At 43.8% G+C, this 14,896-nt stretch overlaps 1 protein-coding gene across 1 annotated transcript in view; it reads left to right on the top strand.

Moving 5' to 3' along the window:
• Nucleotides 1-14,896, top strand: part of dpr13 (defective proboscis extension response 13) — a 31,273-nt gene that overhangs the window by 4,736 nt on the left and 11,641 nt on the right. The window contains exon 2 of the mRNA XM_017238831.3: nucleotides 12,157-12,734. Within this exon, the coding sequence (XP_017094320.2) occupies nucleotides 12,157-12,734 (578 nt within the window). The remainder of the gene's footprint in view (nucleotides 1-12,156; nucleotides 12,735-14,896) is intronic.

Genomic DNA, 14,896 nt, shown 5'->3' with positions numbered 1-14,896 from the left:
CTTTGCCAAGACGCACTTGAAAGCTGTTTAAAAGTTTAAAAAAGGAATGGGAAAGTGGTACACAATAAAAAAATTAGGGTGTTCTATTCAAAATTAATCAAATTGAATAATAAAGTTTTTGAATCATTTATGAAAATAAAGATATTCTTTAGAATTTGTAACAATCAACACATTTTAGTTAGATTTAATGTTAGTCTACGTCTTTTTAAATTTTTTGTTTAAAATGTTAAAATGACAGTTTATTCTTCTGCTGTGTCAGATAAACCTATAGAGACTGAAAATTGTTGTTCCAACAATTAATTTGGCTCAAGTGCGCGCTTGATTTCGTTTTGTGTTTTTTATGTCACTCCTGATGCCTTTCAAGCGGGACAGGCCGAACCCGCTGACACAATTTCATTAAGCAACTTTTTCTCGCTCATGCCAGACCAGATCAGACCAGACCAGACCCGAGCAGGACAGGCCATCCCATCTCAGCCATCTCAGCACCACGCAACTCATCATGGTTTTTTTTTGTTTTGTTTTTTTTTTTTGCCACTCTTCAGTTCAGTTTTCAGTTGCTGTTTTTGGTCTGGCGCGTGGAGGATAAAGAGAATTTGCCTAACAACTCGCACACACACTGCCAGAAATTGAAACTTTTCAAAAGCAATTGCTCGAATTTCAAGTGAAAACTTTCCTCTTGTTGCTCATCTTGTTCTGTTTCCTAATTCTTTATTTTTTGGCCAAGAAAAGTTGTAACTTTTGCCAGGGAATATGCAAGCATACATTGAGATACAGATACTGATGTATAAAGATATTTTTGGGTCTGTCCCTCCGTCCGACCATCCGGACGTCTGTGTGTTTCTAAGTAATTGCGCGCCGAGGCAACTAGAGCAAACTGTCTGCGTTTTAAATGCCAACGAGCGCATTGACGCCAAAATCCAAAAACCCAAAGCAAAATGGCGTCGGAACTTCCTTGCCACCATATCCCGGCCAAATGCGTAAGAGTACGCCATGGCATTGGAATTATACTCAGCTGGAGGAAGACGTTCGCCTCTCTTCGCCTGCTTGGTGAAACCAGGACATATGGGAAGTCCTTTGGGTCTCTCAGCCGGAGAATTGTTTCAGTGCAGCTTAGTCTTTCAGCTGATTACCGAACAGCCAACTTCTTTGTATGCGGATAATCAGACTTGAAAGTTCTCTGGCTCTGACAGCGCCAGTATCCTTCTTGCCTCGACGACTCCTTTGCCTTTTCCCACGGGTTGGTTGCGCAACTGTTAAAAGTTTCCAGCCAGCCGCCGCCGCTGCCTTTTGGCGGAAACTTTCTCCTTGTGTATCATTGGACAATTTATATAATTAACCCATATGAATATTTATCTTTCTCGGAACTTAAATTCGCCGAAATTTAATCGACTCGAGCCGTGGCAGGATGATGCGATGCTTAAAAAACCCAGTTACCAGTTTCCAGTTACACACAGTCCCCATTCCGGGCAGTAATTCTCCGCCGTAAGCTTTCGAGCCGGAGCTTAGCAGTCGGCGGAGGCGCGAGTCTTAGGCATAAAGCTGGATTATGGCTTTAAGTGTAATTACCATTTACATGGCTTCCATCCTGCCAGCTGCCTGTATTAACAAGCTCCTAAGTCCTCGCCTTTTTCCCAATCCCACCTCCATGAAACGCGGAATACACGGAATCTACAACACGGAACCCGAAACACCGTGGCAAATGTTATTAAAAACTTAAACATCAACGGGGCGAATGAGAAAAAAATGCCTCACAAAAAAATACGAGGTGAACTGGGGTGGGCAGAGGTGGCTTCGGCACCGGCATCAGCCTGGTTTCATGGTCGTAATTAGAAACTTTTTAGTTGCCAGGACGCGGGGGCACACAAAAGTTGGACATGACTTTTGAGGCATTAGCCTAGCACAGCCATTTTCGCGCCATGATGCGGTAATTAATTTCCCGATCCCGAACCCACCTCCCTCGCTGGGAATGAGGGGAGCAAATTGCCGGACATTCGGCTGCTTTAGTTGTCAAGGCCACCACCCTACGATGGGGTCAGCCAGATAAGCGAGGGTGATTTGACAAATTCCATTCAACATTATTAGATAAAGATATATTATGTCTTATTGGAGTAGGTACTAAAAAGGACCTTGTATTTAAAATAATAACTAGCATATTAATACTACTAATTGTTACTTAACATTTATGTTATTTTAATCATGAAATCCCAAAGCAACCCTCGCTCACAAGAGATTCGTGGGGATAATTATTTTTTCGCTATATTCGAATTCAAATTAAACTTTCGCTCGTAATTTTGGAAGAAGTCACGGTTTGGCGGGGTGGCTGCGACGAGGCTGCGGTTGGTCTTTGTGGGTTTTCCATTAAATTATAAATTTATGGTCCGCGCAAAGCGGCCTAAAGCCAAATGCCAGAACGCCCACGGGTGGGTTGTGGGGGTTGCTACCCAACTAGAGGGAGTTATCCATGTATGAGTCCTACTTAATTACCGTGATAATTTACACTTTCACTGGCGTTGCGGCTTTAGCCCCTGTTAACCGAGGAGCACACTTTGAAGCAAGTGCTCTACATAAATTAAAGTTTAAAGCTCAGTAAATTCAGTTACAAGAACGTATGGAACTGGGGGACTTTTATTTTGGGGTGGATTTTACAGTGTAAACAAAATAGTTAGATATAATATAGACTGTAATCAACTTATAAGTATAGGCTGTTATTAGCTTTATTTAGAAATCCTCTTCTAAGATACTTTTGTGTGTAAAATTCCTCCCTGATATTGAACTTATCCAGTCACCACTGTACTGTATAAATAAGTATATTTTTAGTGCGCCGTTGCGTAACAATTTGGATTACAGTTCAAGTAGTTGACAGTTCTGAAGGAGGCTTTTCCTTACTTTTCCTCCCTAAGACAAGGAGACAAGTGGAAAAGGAAAAGCGACAGGCTAATTTATGAAAATTGCCGCCGAAATTATTGGCAATGAACAGTTTCGAGTGCGTGGGCTCAGTGACGCAACATTGCGGCAAGAAAGACTCCTCCGATCTGTGATTATGGACTGGAACGTATTGAAACTTCTAAGGAACCGCCTCTTACCTCTCTTGTCTCTTGCCACCAAAAATGTATGCAAATATTTGTGCTCCGGCGAAAGTCGAAGCGAAAGTGCCGGATCCGGGGCCACAAGTATAATTTATGACTGGGCTGCTTAAATTTCACTCGTCGAGTGACGCAACAATAACCAAATCGGCCGAATTATGAACATGTAGTCCTGCAGAGATAACATTTTGCCAGCTGCTTGCTAAGCAAAAATTAAGAAACAACAGAATGTTGCCAAGACCAGGGGAGCAAAGAGAGGGCTATTGACTAGGATGTGGTTGCCATTGTTGGCTTTAATCTTTGGGGCACAATTTACGCGATTTCAGCCACAGCCACAGCCAGGACAAAAGCACACACAACCACCCACCGCTGAACCAGCTCAAGGACAAATGATAACGCTTAACACAGAGCCGCCGGCGACTGCCTAATGATACTGCTACCAGGGGGAGAAGAAAGACCGGGACCGGGACGGGAGATTGTTGTGCGAAAAGCAGAAGAAGCCGGGGCAAGTATGATGATGACAGCAAGCCAGCGACGGAGACAACAAATTCTGTCATTAGATACTGTAACCAAGTAACAAAGATACAAAAAACACCCAAAAATAAGCAGCTAGTTCTGCAAAACGAAGTAAGCTTTACCCTTACTTTGTCCTGCAATTTTAAGTATATTCCAGGAAGCTTAAAAGCAAGGGAGTGGATGAGTCTACCTAAGTCAAATCTAACTTTAAGATTCCTTGAAAAATCAGTTCCTATTGAAAATTCCCGCCTCAAGTTATAATGAGGCTATATAAATTCATTACATATCGTGCGGCGGTAATGGCGAAATTCGTCATACCCTTTTCGGGAAAGGGCATGAAGCACCGAGGAGAGTCGGTGCTCATTTGCCCTGCTTTGCATTTATTCAGTTGACTTTGCTTTAACAATGAGCCTCGGAGTCAGATTCTGGTCCTACATGCCGCATAGATTGAATATTTCCTGCTGCTGCCGCAGATTTGCTGCCAGAATGCCAAAAGCAAGAGCAAAGCAAACCAAAAGCCGGGCCAGAGCAAACGGCAGCAGCATGTGGAAATATTGTGCCGTTCATAAATTTATGCCACGCGGCCAAGAAAACAGCAAAGGCAGCACCAACAGCACCGGCAGCAGTGGCAACAACAAAAAAAAAATGTTTTCTCTTGTTGAAATGTTGTCGTACATGGCCGGAGGCCGCCGAGGGGGAGGGGAGCAGCGGTGGTGGTGCCACCGAAATGGAGGCGTGGAAGGAGTTCGCCACGCAAATAGAATTTCAAGGAAGTAAATCTCGAAATGAAATTAATTTTCTCAATTTTCCAAGCTGCAGCTCACTCTGTCTCTCTCTGGCTTTTTCTGTTGCTATCTCTCCTTAGGGTCCGGGTCCGGGGCATTTGCATAGAAGCCACTAGGGGGCGTGGCCGTAAACAGGAAAGTGGAAAAGTTTCTTGGCCCAAGTGGGTTAGGACCCTTGGCGATTCGCAGCTGTTGTCCTTGGCCTACAGACAGACGGCCATTTGCCGCAGATAGATAGATAGTGAGTACCATTTCCTCTCCAATCCGTTCCTATTCGCCTCGGGCCTGTGGCCTTTCAGAAATTATCCACAAATCGATTGATTGATTAGCCAGGCTTACGTTATTAATGCGCGGCTAAGGAATAATAAATGTGCATTCACTTCCAATTATAAGTCATTTGGCAGTCTCGAGATTTATGATTTATTCGATAAACAGAAACTCCTATAAATTTTGCCTAATCCACTGATTAGTTAATTAAGCTCCCCGAAGTGCATTTAATCATCTTGGCCACTAAGACCAGGGGCCCAGTGCCCACTGCCCATGGCCAGTCAATGCAATTTCCGAAGAGCCAACAAAAGGTAGGGCTCAGATGCAGACGGCATGCCACAACTGAGCAAAACAAATTAAATAAGTTGGGGCAGTTGAAACTAACCAACAATGGCCACTGGTCGGGCAAACTTTATTCTTTGTACATTAAATGGAATGTTTTGCCCTCATGTGATTGTGTGTCATGGTGAACAATTGCCAATAGATTGGATTTATAAAGAGGGTTACACGTTGAAAAAAGTATAAACTTTATTCAAAGAATTCTCTCATAAACTGCACTTTTTTGGCTTGAACCTTTATTGACGTGGTTTTTCCTTGAACATTTCTCAATTTTTCGTTGAACCCTTGACAGTTTCGTCTTGAGCTCAAACTTCAGTGATTGCACCAGAAACTACCGCACTCAACTGCAATTAGTTTGTGTGGCACGAACTGGCAGAATTTCAGTTGCAACTCTCAATCCTAGAGGCACCTGTCAGACGGTTACGGAACAGTTTCATTAGTTGGCAGTCGACAGGTCTTAATAGTCGGAAATCATGCAAAGTCTAAGACGCCTGCTGCAGAATTAAAGTCAATTTGTTTAAATAATAGTTAAAAATACACACAACTGCACATGGAAACATGAAAATATGTAAACATGTAAACCTGGCAACATCCATACACACGAGTACAATGCAAATAAATGGATGCACGATAAGTTGCAAAAGTCGAAACTTTTCGCTTATGCTGAGTAAACTTGCATTACGTATACGCAGCGTATGCCAGTGTGGGAAACTTTTCAGCCACTGCAGGCTGCAGCTGATATTTGAGTTTAACACACATAGTACATGCATGAATTCGGACAGGTTTAGTTTTGGTTAGAAAGAGCTGCAATGTGAGTGCTAACCAGATGTATCAGTAAATTATTTGTGGATTTAGAATGTCTGTGGATTTGCTTGTTCTCTGCCCCAGATTAGATTTCCATTAGTAGTAACGATTTAATGGAGCATGTATTATGAAATTAACAAGCACGCTGGGAATGCACTTGGCAGTTGTGAAATTAGCATCCCAGTAAACATTGTTCAATAAAAATGTACAAAAAATTTTAAAATAACTGGAAGGCTGACTGTGTGCTAACCGGAAACTGTGCACTTGATTCGTTTGAAGGCAATCGAGCCACAGGATTCAATTTGTGGCAGAATCGATGCTTAATTGCCACAAACCGAAATCAGAGAACTCAACCGAAGGCCCTATATGGCCACAAGCAAATCAAGGAAATATTTAAAATTCGATGTATCTTTTATGTCTGTTTTGTGGGCAGACCGCCAGTCGGGCAGCCAACCAACGAACCTTTCAGGTCCCTAAGCCCGTTTTCTATTTGGGCTTAGTGAGAAATGTCAGCGGCATAAAACGGATAAGGGACAAATGTGACAGCTCACAGAAAAAACATTCGAACTGGCGAAAAAATGTAAAGGAGCAACATAAAAGGCAGCCCCAGATTTGCCCAATCTCGGCAAAGTCAACGGCGACGGTGTTGACGTAGATGGTAGATGGTTTCTGGTCGGGGCCAAAAAGTAAAAAGGACGTTCAGGATATATACGCTTGTGCAGCTTTACACTCTTTGGCATTGGACAGCGGACAACGGACAGAGGATAGCGGACATTTCGAAGGAATCGATCAATGGCATTCGCTTAGCCGCCTGGGCGCAAATAAATTGAACTTAAAAAGGCGACGTCAAGGGCATTAAATGTGACGTCGCTGTCAAGTTAAGTGCCGAAGGTGGAAGAAACAGGCTGCGAAAGCTGAAGTTACCTCCAATGTCCTTGACGAGAGATGGTATAGATGCTTAGCGATTTACAGGATATTACTGGCAGTGATAAATGTTATTTATAAATAAAAAGTAATGGTAGCTTAAGGTGACTATAAAAATATTTTAAATTGTTTATTTATAACACCCTTTTGCATATTTAATTATATGTCTATCATATCCTTATACATTTCTTACAAAATACAGGGTATCCTATTCCGATTTTGATTACACACGGTCCTGTTACTTTCTGCTTCTCTGTAGTCCCTTGTAGTGCCACCAAATTTGCCACATCCGGCGCAGGCGGCAAGTTTATATTTCGACTTTGAGTTTCAGGCGCCGTCGGTCGCTTTTGTGGAGACTGTCAAGTGTGTCTGGTCGCCCGAAATAAGTGGACTGCCAAAAAGTTGCCTTCATTCTAAGTCTTGGTCCCCCACCCTCAAATAAAATTCCTGTTTTGGTTGTTTTGTCTGCGTGTTGGGGTGTTGGGTTCTCTTGCTTGCTTTATTTTTCGTTTAATAATATTTTCACTTTGATGCCACTTCGGTCAGTTAGTCGGGAAGTGGGCGAGTGCTTGCTGTTTATGCCTCCACATTACGGAAGTTGACAATTTAATTTTATGTACTTGCCACATTCCCGCCGTTGCCAGATACTAAACATTTATTAGAGGGCCAAAAGGTTCGACTATTCTAAGTGCTCACCCAGCCATGGCCCTCGGCTTTCTGGATTTCTGGCTTTTGGCCCCCGGATCTAACCGCATTCCTATTCTAATTCGCACGTGCTTGCAATTTGCCAAATCCCCTTAATATCGACGGGGCTGTGGCTCTTCAAAGTATAAATCTTCATTATGCTAAGAAACCATTTTCCAGGACATTTATATGAATTCTTTCCTGTTTGCCACCTTTCCATTCGATTTCACATGGCTTTGGATCAAGGTTTTTGGCAGACAAGTCCCGCCGAAGCAGATTTGTACCTTATTTATTCGGCTGCCATTATTTATGAATCCTCCCGGATATATACATATATCCGAATATGCGTGTATGGGAACAATGGCGTCCCATTTGGACCATTATTTATAGGGCCATGAACTGCGGTTTAAATAGCGACTAAAAATAGAAAATTTAAGGCACTCATCAGGCCTTGACAAAGGGAGCTTCCCCTCACAAGAATCCGCAATTAGCCCGGCGTTAGCTTTCCCATAGCCACTCCTCCCACTGCCAACTACTGAAAACTTGGTCTAATTTATAAGGAGGATGAGAGCATATTGTGGCCCAGCAAAGAAAGCTCCAAGTTGGGCACTTAGACACGAATTGAAATAAAATAAATAAAATTAGAATGCCCGGGTCTAGGCATTCGCATTCTGCCCTGTTCTCTCTTGTTGGCCCGTCTTGGAATTGCCTCTTCTTTGCTGGGGCGAGATAGAAAGCCAATTTTATGACTCAACTTAAATAGGCACTTTACTTTTGGTCTTAATGCCTTTTTATGAGAGTATTGCGCTCTGCGTTAGTGCCTTTCTTGGATCCGCGACATTAATGATGGCCACGCCCCGGCTGCTGCTGCTGCTTGGCTTTATTGGAAAATAAATGGGGGAATAGTCTGCGGCAAGTGTGTGGCGCACTTATCTGATTTTACACTTCCGGCCATCAAAATTATGACAGTCGCAAAGTGAATCGCTTGCCTGTAACGAACAACTTTGCGGAAAGTTGCAAAGTTACAAAGAAAACCGAAGCATTGAAGGCATTCAAAATATTCAAAGAGCCCAGACATCCGATGAGGCCAGGCATGCGTGGGCCATTTTGTAGAATTTCAATTAAATGGCAGCGGGAGTAACAAAAGTTTCTACTGGCACTCCCGTATCCGGCGAACAAGAAGGCCTCGCCGCCTCGGGCTTGAGGTCAGGGGCCAGTTGACGCATTTACACACAAATTACCGCCAAGTGTCAAATGCAAACATTCTGACTGTAACAACAAACAATATTTGCCATAAAAACAGAAAGCGCCGAGCCATCCGCAAACGGAAAACTTTGGTAATGAACCAAACTTCCAGCTCCCACTTCTTTTGCTCCGCCACGCTAAAGTTTACTTTAAAATTTTCCCGCTCACTTTTGCTGAAATTGTGGAAGCTGGATGGCGAACTGGGAGTACTGGGAGTAATGGCTCTAATTCTAATTGATAAATTTCAGCATTCGGCCATACATTTAATTAAAACTTTTCAATTCGCTGGCTGCAAGCGTCGATGTTTTATGGCCCATTGTCCCTGTGCACTCGATGACCATAAAAAGTTGCCTTAAATAACTGCGACCGCAAATTTAGTTACAACCAAATGGAATAAATTAAACCAGGTTACTGGGCCAAGGGATGGATGGCCGAGAGGAAATGTGTGCGGAATTTATTTGTGTTTTAATTAGAGAAATTTATGCATACAATGTTACTAACATTAAATATGAAATCAAATGAAATTAATGAGACCGACAGACAGGATGTCGTTCGCCCGCACAATTATCATAATGATATTTGCAAATGTCTCTTTTTTTTGCTTTCTGCTGCCTTTAATCTAATGGATGGCCTGGTAACGACATTGAAGCAATTAAATTGCATTGTGTCAAATTCTAGCATTTAATGTTTGTATAACAACACATTAGATGATGACTTAAATTAATGCATAACCCGTATTTTGTTTGCCCGAATTCCACGTATTGTGGTGCTCTCTAGCGACAAAAAAAACAAGATTTTTGGAATCTCGACCATTTGGCATCACGCATACGCCGTGTGTGTGCAAGCAAACTTAATTAATGTCAAGCCACGATGTCGTCGCAAGCAGCATAAATATTCCAGCACTGCCACAGTGGGGCGTCGGCACAAGCGCATGAGAAATCATTGATATTAGTTGAGTCGTGGGATGGCGGTGGATTGAGGATAATGGGGATACTGTGGGTGCTAGATGGCTGGTGGGGTATGGGATGCGGGAATCACGCAGCTTGCAGCGAACTTTTGATTAAAATGTCGTCGCAAACAGAGAAAGAGCGAGTGAGGAGGTATGCGAAGCTGATGAAACTTTGGCCAACGCACACAAATTGCGAATGTTTCGCCAAACGAAACGAAAAGTTGGCAAATCCCACCAAAAATGTTGTTCTATCTCTATGGCTCTGCTGCAACATGTTTGTGGTCCTCGGCATCGTCCTGGTCCTGGCCGTGGTGCTGCTGCTGGGTTTTGCTGTTGACAATGCGCAGAGAGCAGCGGTTGCACAATGCGGAGCGATTGTAAATCCAAAAACCCAACCGCCGGAAACAAGAAAAATACGAACAGGAAACCGGATCTGGGATGCATGAGCAGAAGGAGATGGCAGGAATCGGAATCGGCAGCGGCAGTGGCATTGGAGTTGGAGTCGTGGCCCAACAACTTGCCGTGAAAAATTCAATTACAAAGTCGACCAAACCATCGAAAGAATGCAAATTTACGCTGGAACATAAAGTGGTAAGAGTGAGGGAAGCCAAAAGCCAGGGACACCAGGACCCAGAAACTGGCAACTAGTTCAGAAGCTGTTTTGCGGTCTGCCAGCGACCATTACGATTACGTTTACGTATGTGCAGTATCGGTGGAGTGCGGAGTGCGGAGGGCGGAAAAGCGGAAAAGCTGCATGTCGCAGGCAGTCAGTCACGTGCGAACGTGACGAAAATGCCACGATTCAGTTTTGGCCAAGTTCTGCGTGCCAATGAGCAGCAGGAATAGAAGCAACATCAGCAGCCAGGAGTACCAGGAATCGCATTGTCCCGATTTGGTTATTTGTTTGTTTTGTGCGTGCAGAGCGAAGGATGTTGCCACAGGCTATGCACTGAGAAAATATAAAATAAACACTTGGTAAAGCATAATAAGTTTGTTTTTGTAATACTTGCAGGACATAAAATGGGGCAAGCTATGATAAAGTTGTACATTGGTACTTTGGAGCATCTTAACCAAACAAGTCAAGGTTAGTTCTTCAAGTGCCTAGCTCGTGGCAAGCTTCTTCGTATTCATAAGACTAGAGGACTCGCCACAATACAAAAACCACAAAGTGTGAAAGGCATTGGCAGAAGCCATCGTTGAATGCCGGCTGACCTCTAGAAATTCTGTTACAGCTCCATCTTCTGATGCTGCTCTATGCGGCTGCAGTTGCAAATTGCTGTGGCAACACACTCTCGACATGTCAATTGGTCGGGCATTCGAACGATTTCTAAGGTGTCAATCAGAAGAACCTGCAGTGATTGACTCGATTGTTCGCATGTGTCACCACCTGGGTAAATTGATTTTCAATTCTCTGCGGCATGCGAGTTCAAGGAATATTCCTTTTAAGTTTTGAGCACGAGTGTGAGGCATTCCATAGAACGGACACCTTGCCACCATTCAAACTAATTGCATATCTGACGTCTTTGCAACGTGCTAATTAAGTGTCGTTCCGTAAGCTCCACTACTAATGCTTCCAATAGGCCCCAGGCGAATTCCATAACTAATTAATTTTGCAATATTCAAAGCACTCAGCACGGACGAGGACACGCTCTCCATGCTCGGCTCGTAAATTCAATCATCGTCAGGCCAAACATGATAAATTTTCAATGATTACCATATATTTATGGTGGGAACAGTTGGACAATGGTAAACATGTCTCCATGGACGAGCCCGAATGAAACGCAAACATCAATATTTTCGGCAAATTTTGCGGTCAAGAAATCAAAATCAAAAGCCTCGCCCCAAATGCATTCCCATAATTGAATTTGCAGCCGAGCAAATTCGCATAATTGACACTGCTGAACAAAACCCAAGCATGTTTGCCAAAACCAATTACCTTTAATTGTGAAATATTATTTTGTTGGCCGAACAAATTTTACACAAATTACGCAAAGCAAATAACAGCCCCGAAACCCTGAAACCCCGAAACGGGTAATATGTAATGTGGTTGGTGGATTCTGTGGGTGTATTTCACGGTGTTTCAGACTCGTTTGTGTTTTTGCGTGGGTGCACGACATAAACAGAAGTGCTTAGCTGGAAAAGCCTGGCTTTTGAGACAACCAAATTTGTTTTGTCCATAATAAATAAATCAACAAACTTTTACGCCAAACTTTAAAGCAGGTTAAACAGCTTAATAATATAATTAAATGTTACTCAACCCCCTAGAATTGCTCTATTTACTGTCTGCCATTAAGTAGCTTACGAAATTCCTATGGAAACCTAGCAAGGTCAGCAACTTAATTAGTTCTGTCAGTTACTCAGGGCCCGGGCTAATGAAAATCCGCTGTTAAATATTACGTATACGCACGCGTTTGCTGCTCATTCAAATTAATTGACTTCATGCTGTTATTGTTTATCCGACAAACTGTTGCGGCGCCAGAGAGCATCGCATATATTAACACATTTTAAAATGTCACTACCACCACCGTCTCATTTCCCATTTCTCTATTATTTTCCGCAGACCAAACAGCAGCGGCCGGAGCCGGAGCCACGGAGGGCGCAAAATCAGAATCCTCCACAATGGCGACGTCAGCCAGTGAGCCATTACTGAGGCATATAAATCAAAATTTAATTATGTCGCAGACAAAGGAGGAGGAGGGCCTCAAGGCGAATCTGGAGCCAGTGCCCGTTCCGCTGCCCTTTGCCCAAAGTCCAGGATCTGGATCCGCCACCTCGTCTGGCAGTGGGAGCAGCATCACTAGCTTCGACTCCAACAACTTGATCGATGACAAGCGCCAGCCAACAGGCCCACACCTGCAGGACAGCACCTCCTCGACATCCATTCACCTCCAGCATCCCCAGCAGCAATCGCACTCGCGAATCCAGGCCAAAGACACAGCCGGGCCGTATCCCATACCGATACACCGACCCGAGCCCGTGGAGAACCATCTGGAGGCCGCAAACGGGCTGGACGGGGGCGTGGAGAGTGTGTTCGGCACACCCATGTACTTTGGCACCGAGAACTCAACGGTGGTGACCACGCAGATTGGTGCCACCGCCCATGTGCCCTGCACCGTGCACCACATCGGCGAGGGAGTGGTGAGTCAGCCCAGCACATTGTTTTAATATTTTATCAAAAAAGAATCCATCACCGTCGCATTGTTTAACTTTGGCAGCGACACCGATGATGAATTTTGGGCCAGCTTTCTTTTTTTTACAAATAAAGAGACGTTATGCGACTTGGCTTTTACCTGATTGAAATGGAAAAGTATTGAATATTAATTGAGTGTAGCCGGAATCCATCAGAGTTCTCTCATATTAAATGTTTTCTATAAATCATAATACAATCACCCTGTTACTTTCATTTCCGCTTCTGTTTACTTGTTACCCATTTCCGTTTCCACCTTTCATTGGTCGACGGAATTTAATTAAGTCTCTCCGCTTATCGAGAGCATTTTGTGTGAGTTTCTGCCCCGAGCCAAACTAATATGGCAGTAAACACACAGATTTCGGACATTTGGGCTCAGCAACATGGCCGCGTGGGTCTTTGGGCAGCTAGAAACACTCATACGCTCATACACGACCCTCAAAGAAAGAGACAGCAGAGGGAATTAGAGAGGGATAGGAAGACAGAGATGGACACTGAGAACAAATTACACCTTTGTGTATATTTGTGGCAGTGGCCGAAGCTGTGTCTGTGGAGCATTGACATGTCATGGCCTCAAGTGGTATTAATTTTCCGCTTGTCTAGAGTTATTACTCATACGCCGTGGTGTGCGTCACGTCTCGTGTATTTGTATAAGCCCGGCTAGGACTCCACTCGGAGGTGTTTATGCCGGACCCCGATTAGGTTATCCCCTCGATTCCCCAGTTACCCAGCTCCCCAGCTTGAAATGACCCATGTGCGTGTTTGCTGCGTGTCTGGTTTAAATTGACGATTTCATAATTGTGCCTTCAAGTGTGCGGAAGTTAATAAGCACTTAAGACCTCGTAGGCTGTCTGTGGGTGTGGCCTGGGCTTGGGTTCGAGTTCGGTTCAGTTTAGGGTTTCTGTTAGCCAAGTTGGTGCTTTGCTCGGCTGCGTGCTCAAGTGGGTATGCTATGGCTTATATGGGCCATACAATGTGCTTGGGCCTCGGTCTAATAAGTCGGCAATTTGTATTATGGAAATTGTGTTACTCACAGCCTGCTTGGGGTTGGCAAAATATTATCATCGCTGCACTTGTCCCGAGGCTGCTCAGTAATTGCACACAGTCTCCCCATCTCACCAGATGCATTCATTAGGTGCAATTTTATGGGCTTATATGGGCTTATTGCATCCCCAATGAGACAGAACTGAATTGGATGCCTGATTTCGGAGGAAAATCAGCACAACTATGTTAACTGAGTCTTAAAGCTCCTTAAATGCCAAACTGCAATGGAACTTTCCATGTGTGAGACTCTCAGTGCTGGGAGTTGCGAGTGCTGGCTTCATGAAAATGTGAATATGAATGCCAGTTCAGTGGACAGGAAATATACCTCCAGACATGCAAAATGATTTCCATATAGTAAAGTAAAATACCTCAGCCCGCCCTGGGACTGCGCACTGCGGCAGAACTCACAATCGAAATGCTTTTGTCAGGTGTGCTCTCCTTTGTCTATTAATGCCTGTGCACAAAAAAACTTAGAAGGTGAGGTGAGTGCCAAACCCTCTTTTTTTGTCCGCCCTCAAGAATACACACTAAACATTTCCGCGGAATTCGGATTGTGATTCCGATTCGGGCTTTGTTTTTTGTATCTGCTTCCCTTTTCCAGGACGACTCTGTCGTAAATTTACTTTGAACGACAATAAAATGCAGGAAACATTAAATAAATGAATTGCTTCCTCGAGCGCGCCTTTGTTTCGGCATTTTGCTGCAATTTTCATTTTTGTCGCGCCATCATTTTGCAGTGGTTGCCTTTTATGAGCCCAGAGGCCCGGGGTGGTGGGTGTTTGGCGGGGATAACATCAAATAAATGGCACTGGAATACCTTGAAGTTAAGCGCACTTAATACCTTCTTTGTAAAATGCTGTTGACAACATTCCATTAAAGTAATGCTATTAATTACGAGCACTTTCCTCGCACAATTCGTTCAATTTGCAGACAAATCTGCAGCTCCCAGAAATGGAAATTTTCTGGCAAATTTAAAGCCCATAAATCAAATGACACCAACAGCAAGAAGTCCTTGCTCCCACACACACACATGAACACAAAAAAGGCAAGGAGCCGAGAAAGAGCACTT

The sequence above is a fragment of the Drosophila bipectinata genome, chromosome 2R (genome assembly GCF_030179905.1).
Source record: "Drosophila bipectinata strain 14024-0381.07 chromosome 2R, DbipHiC1v2, whole genome shotgun sequence".
Lineage (NCBI taxonomy): Eukaryota > Metazoa > Arthropoda > Insecta > Diptera > Drosophilidae > Drosophila > Drosophila bipectinata.
This window is presented reverse-complemented; position numbering and strand designations above follow the sequence as displayed.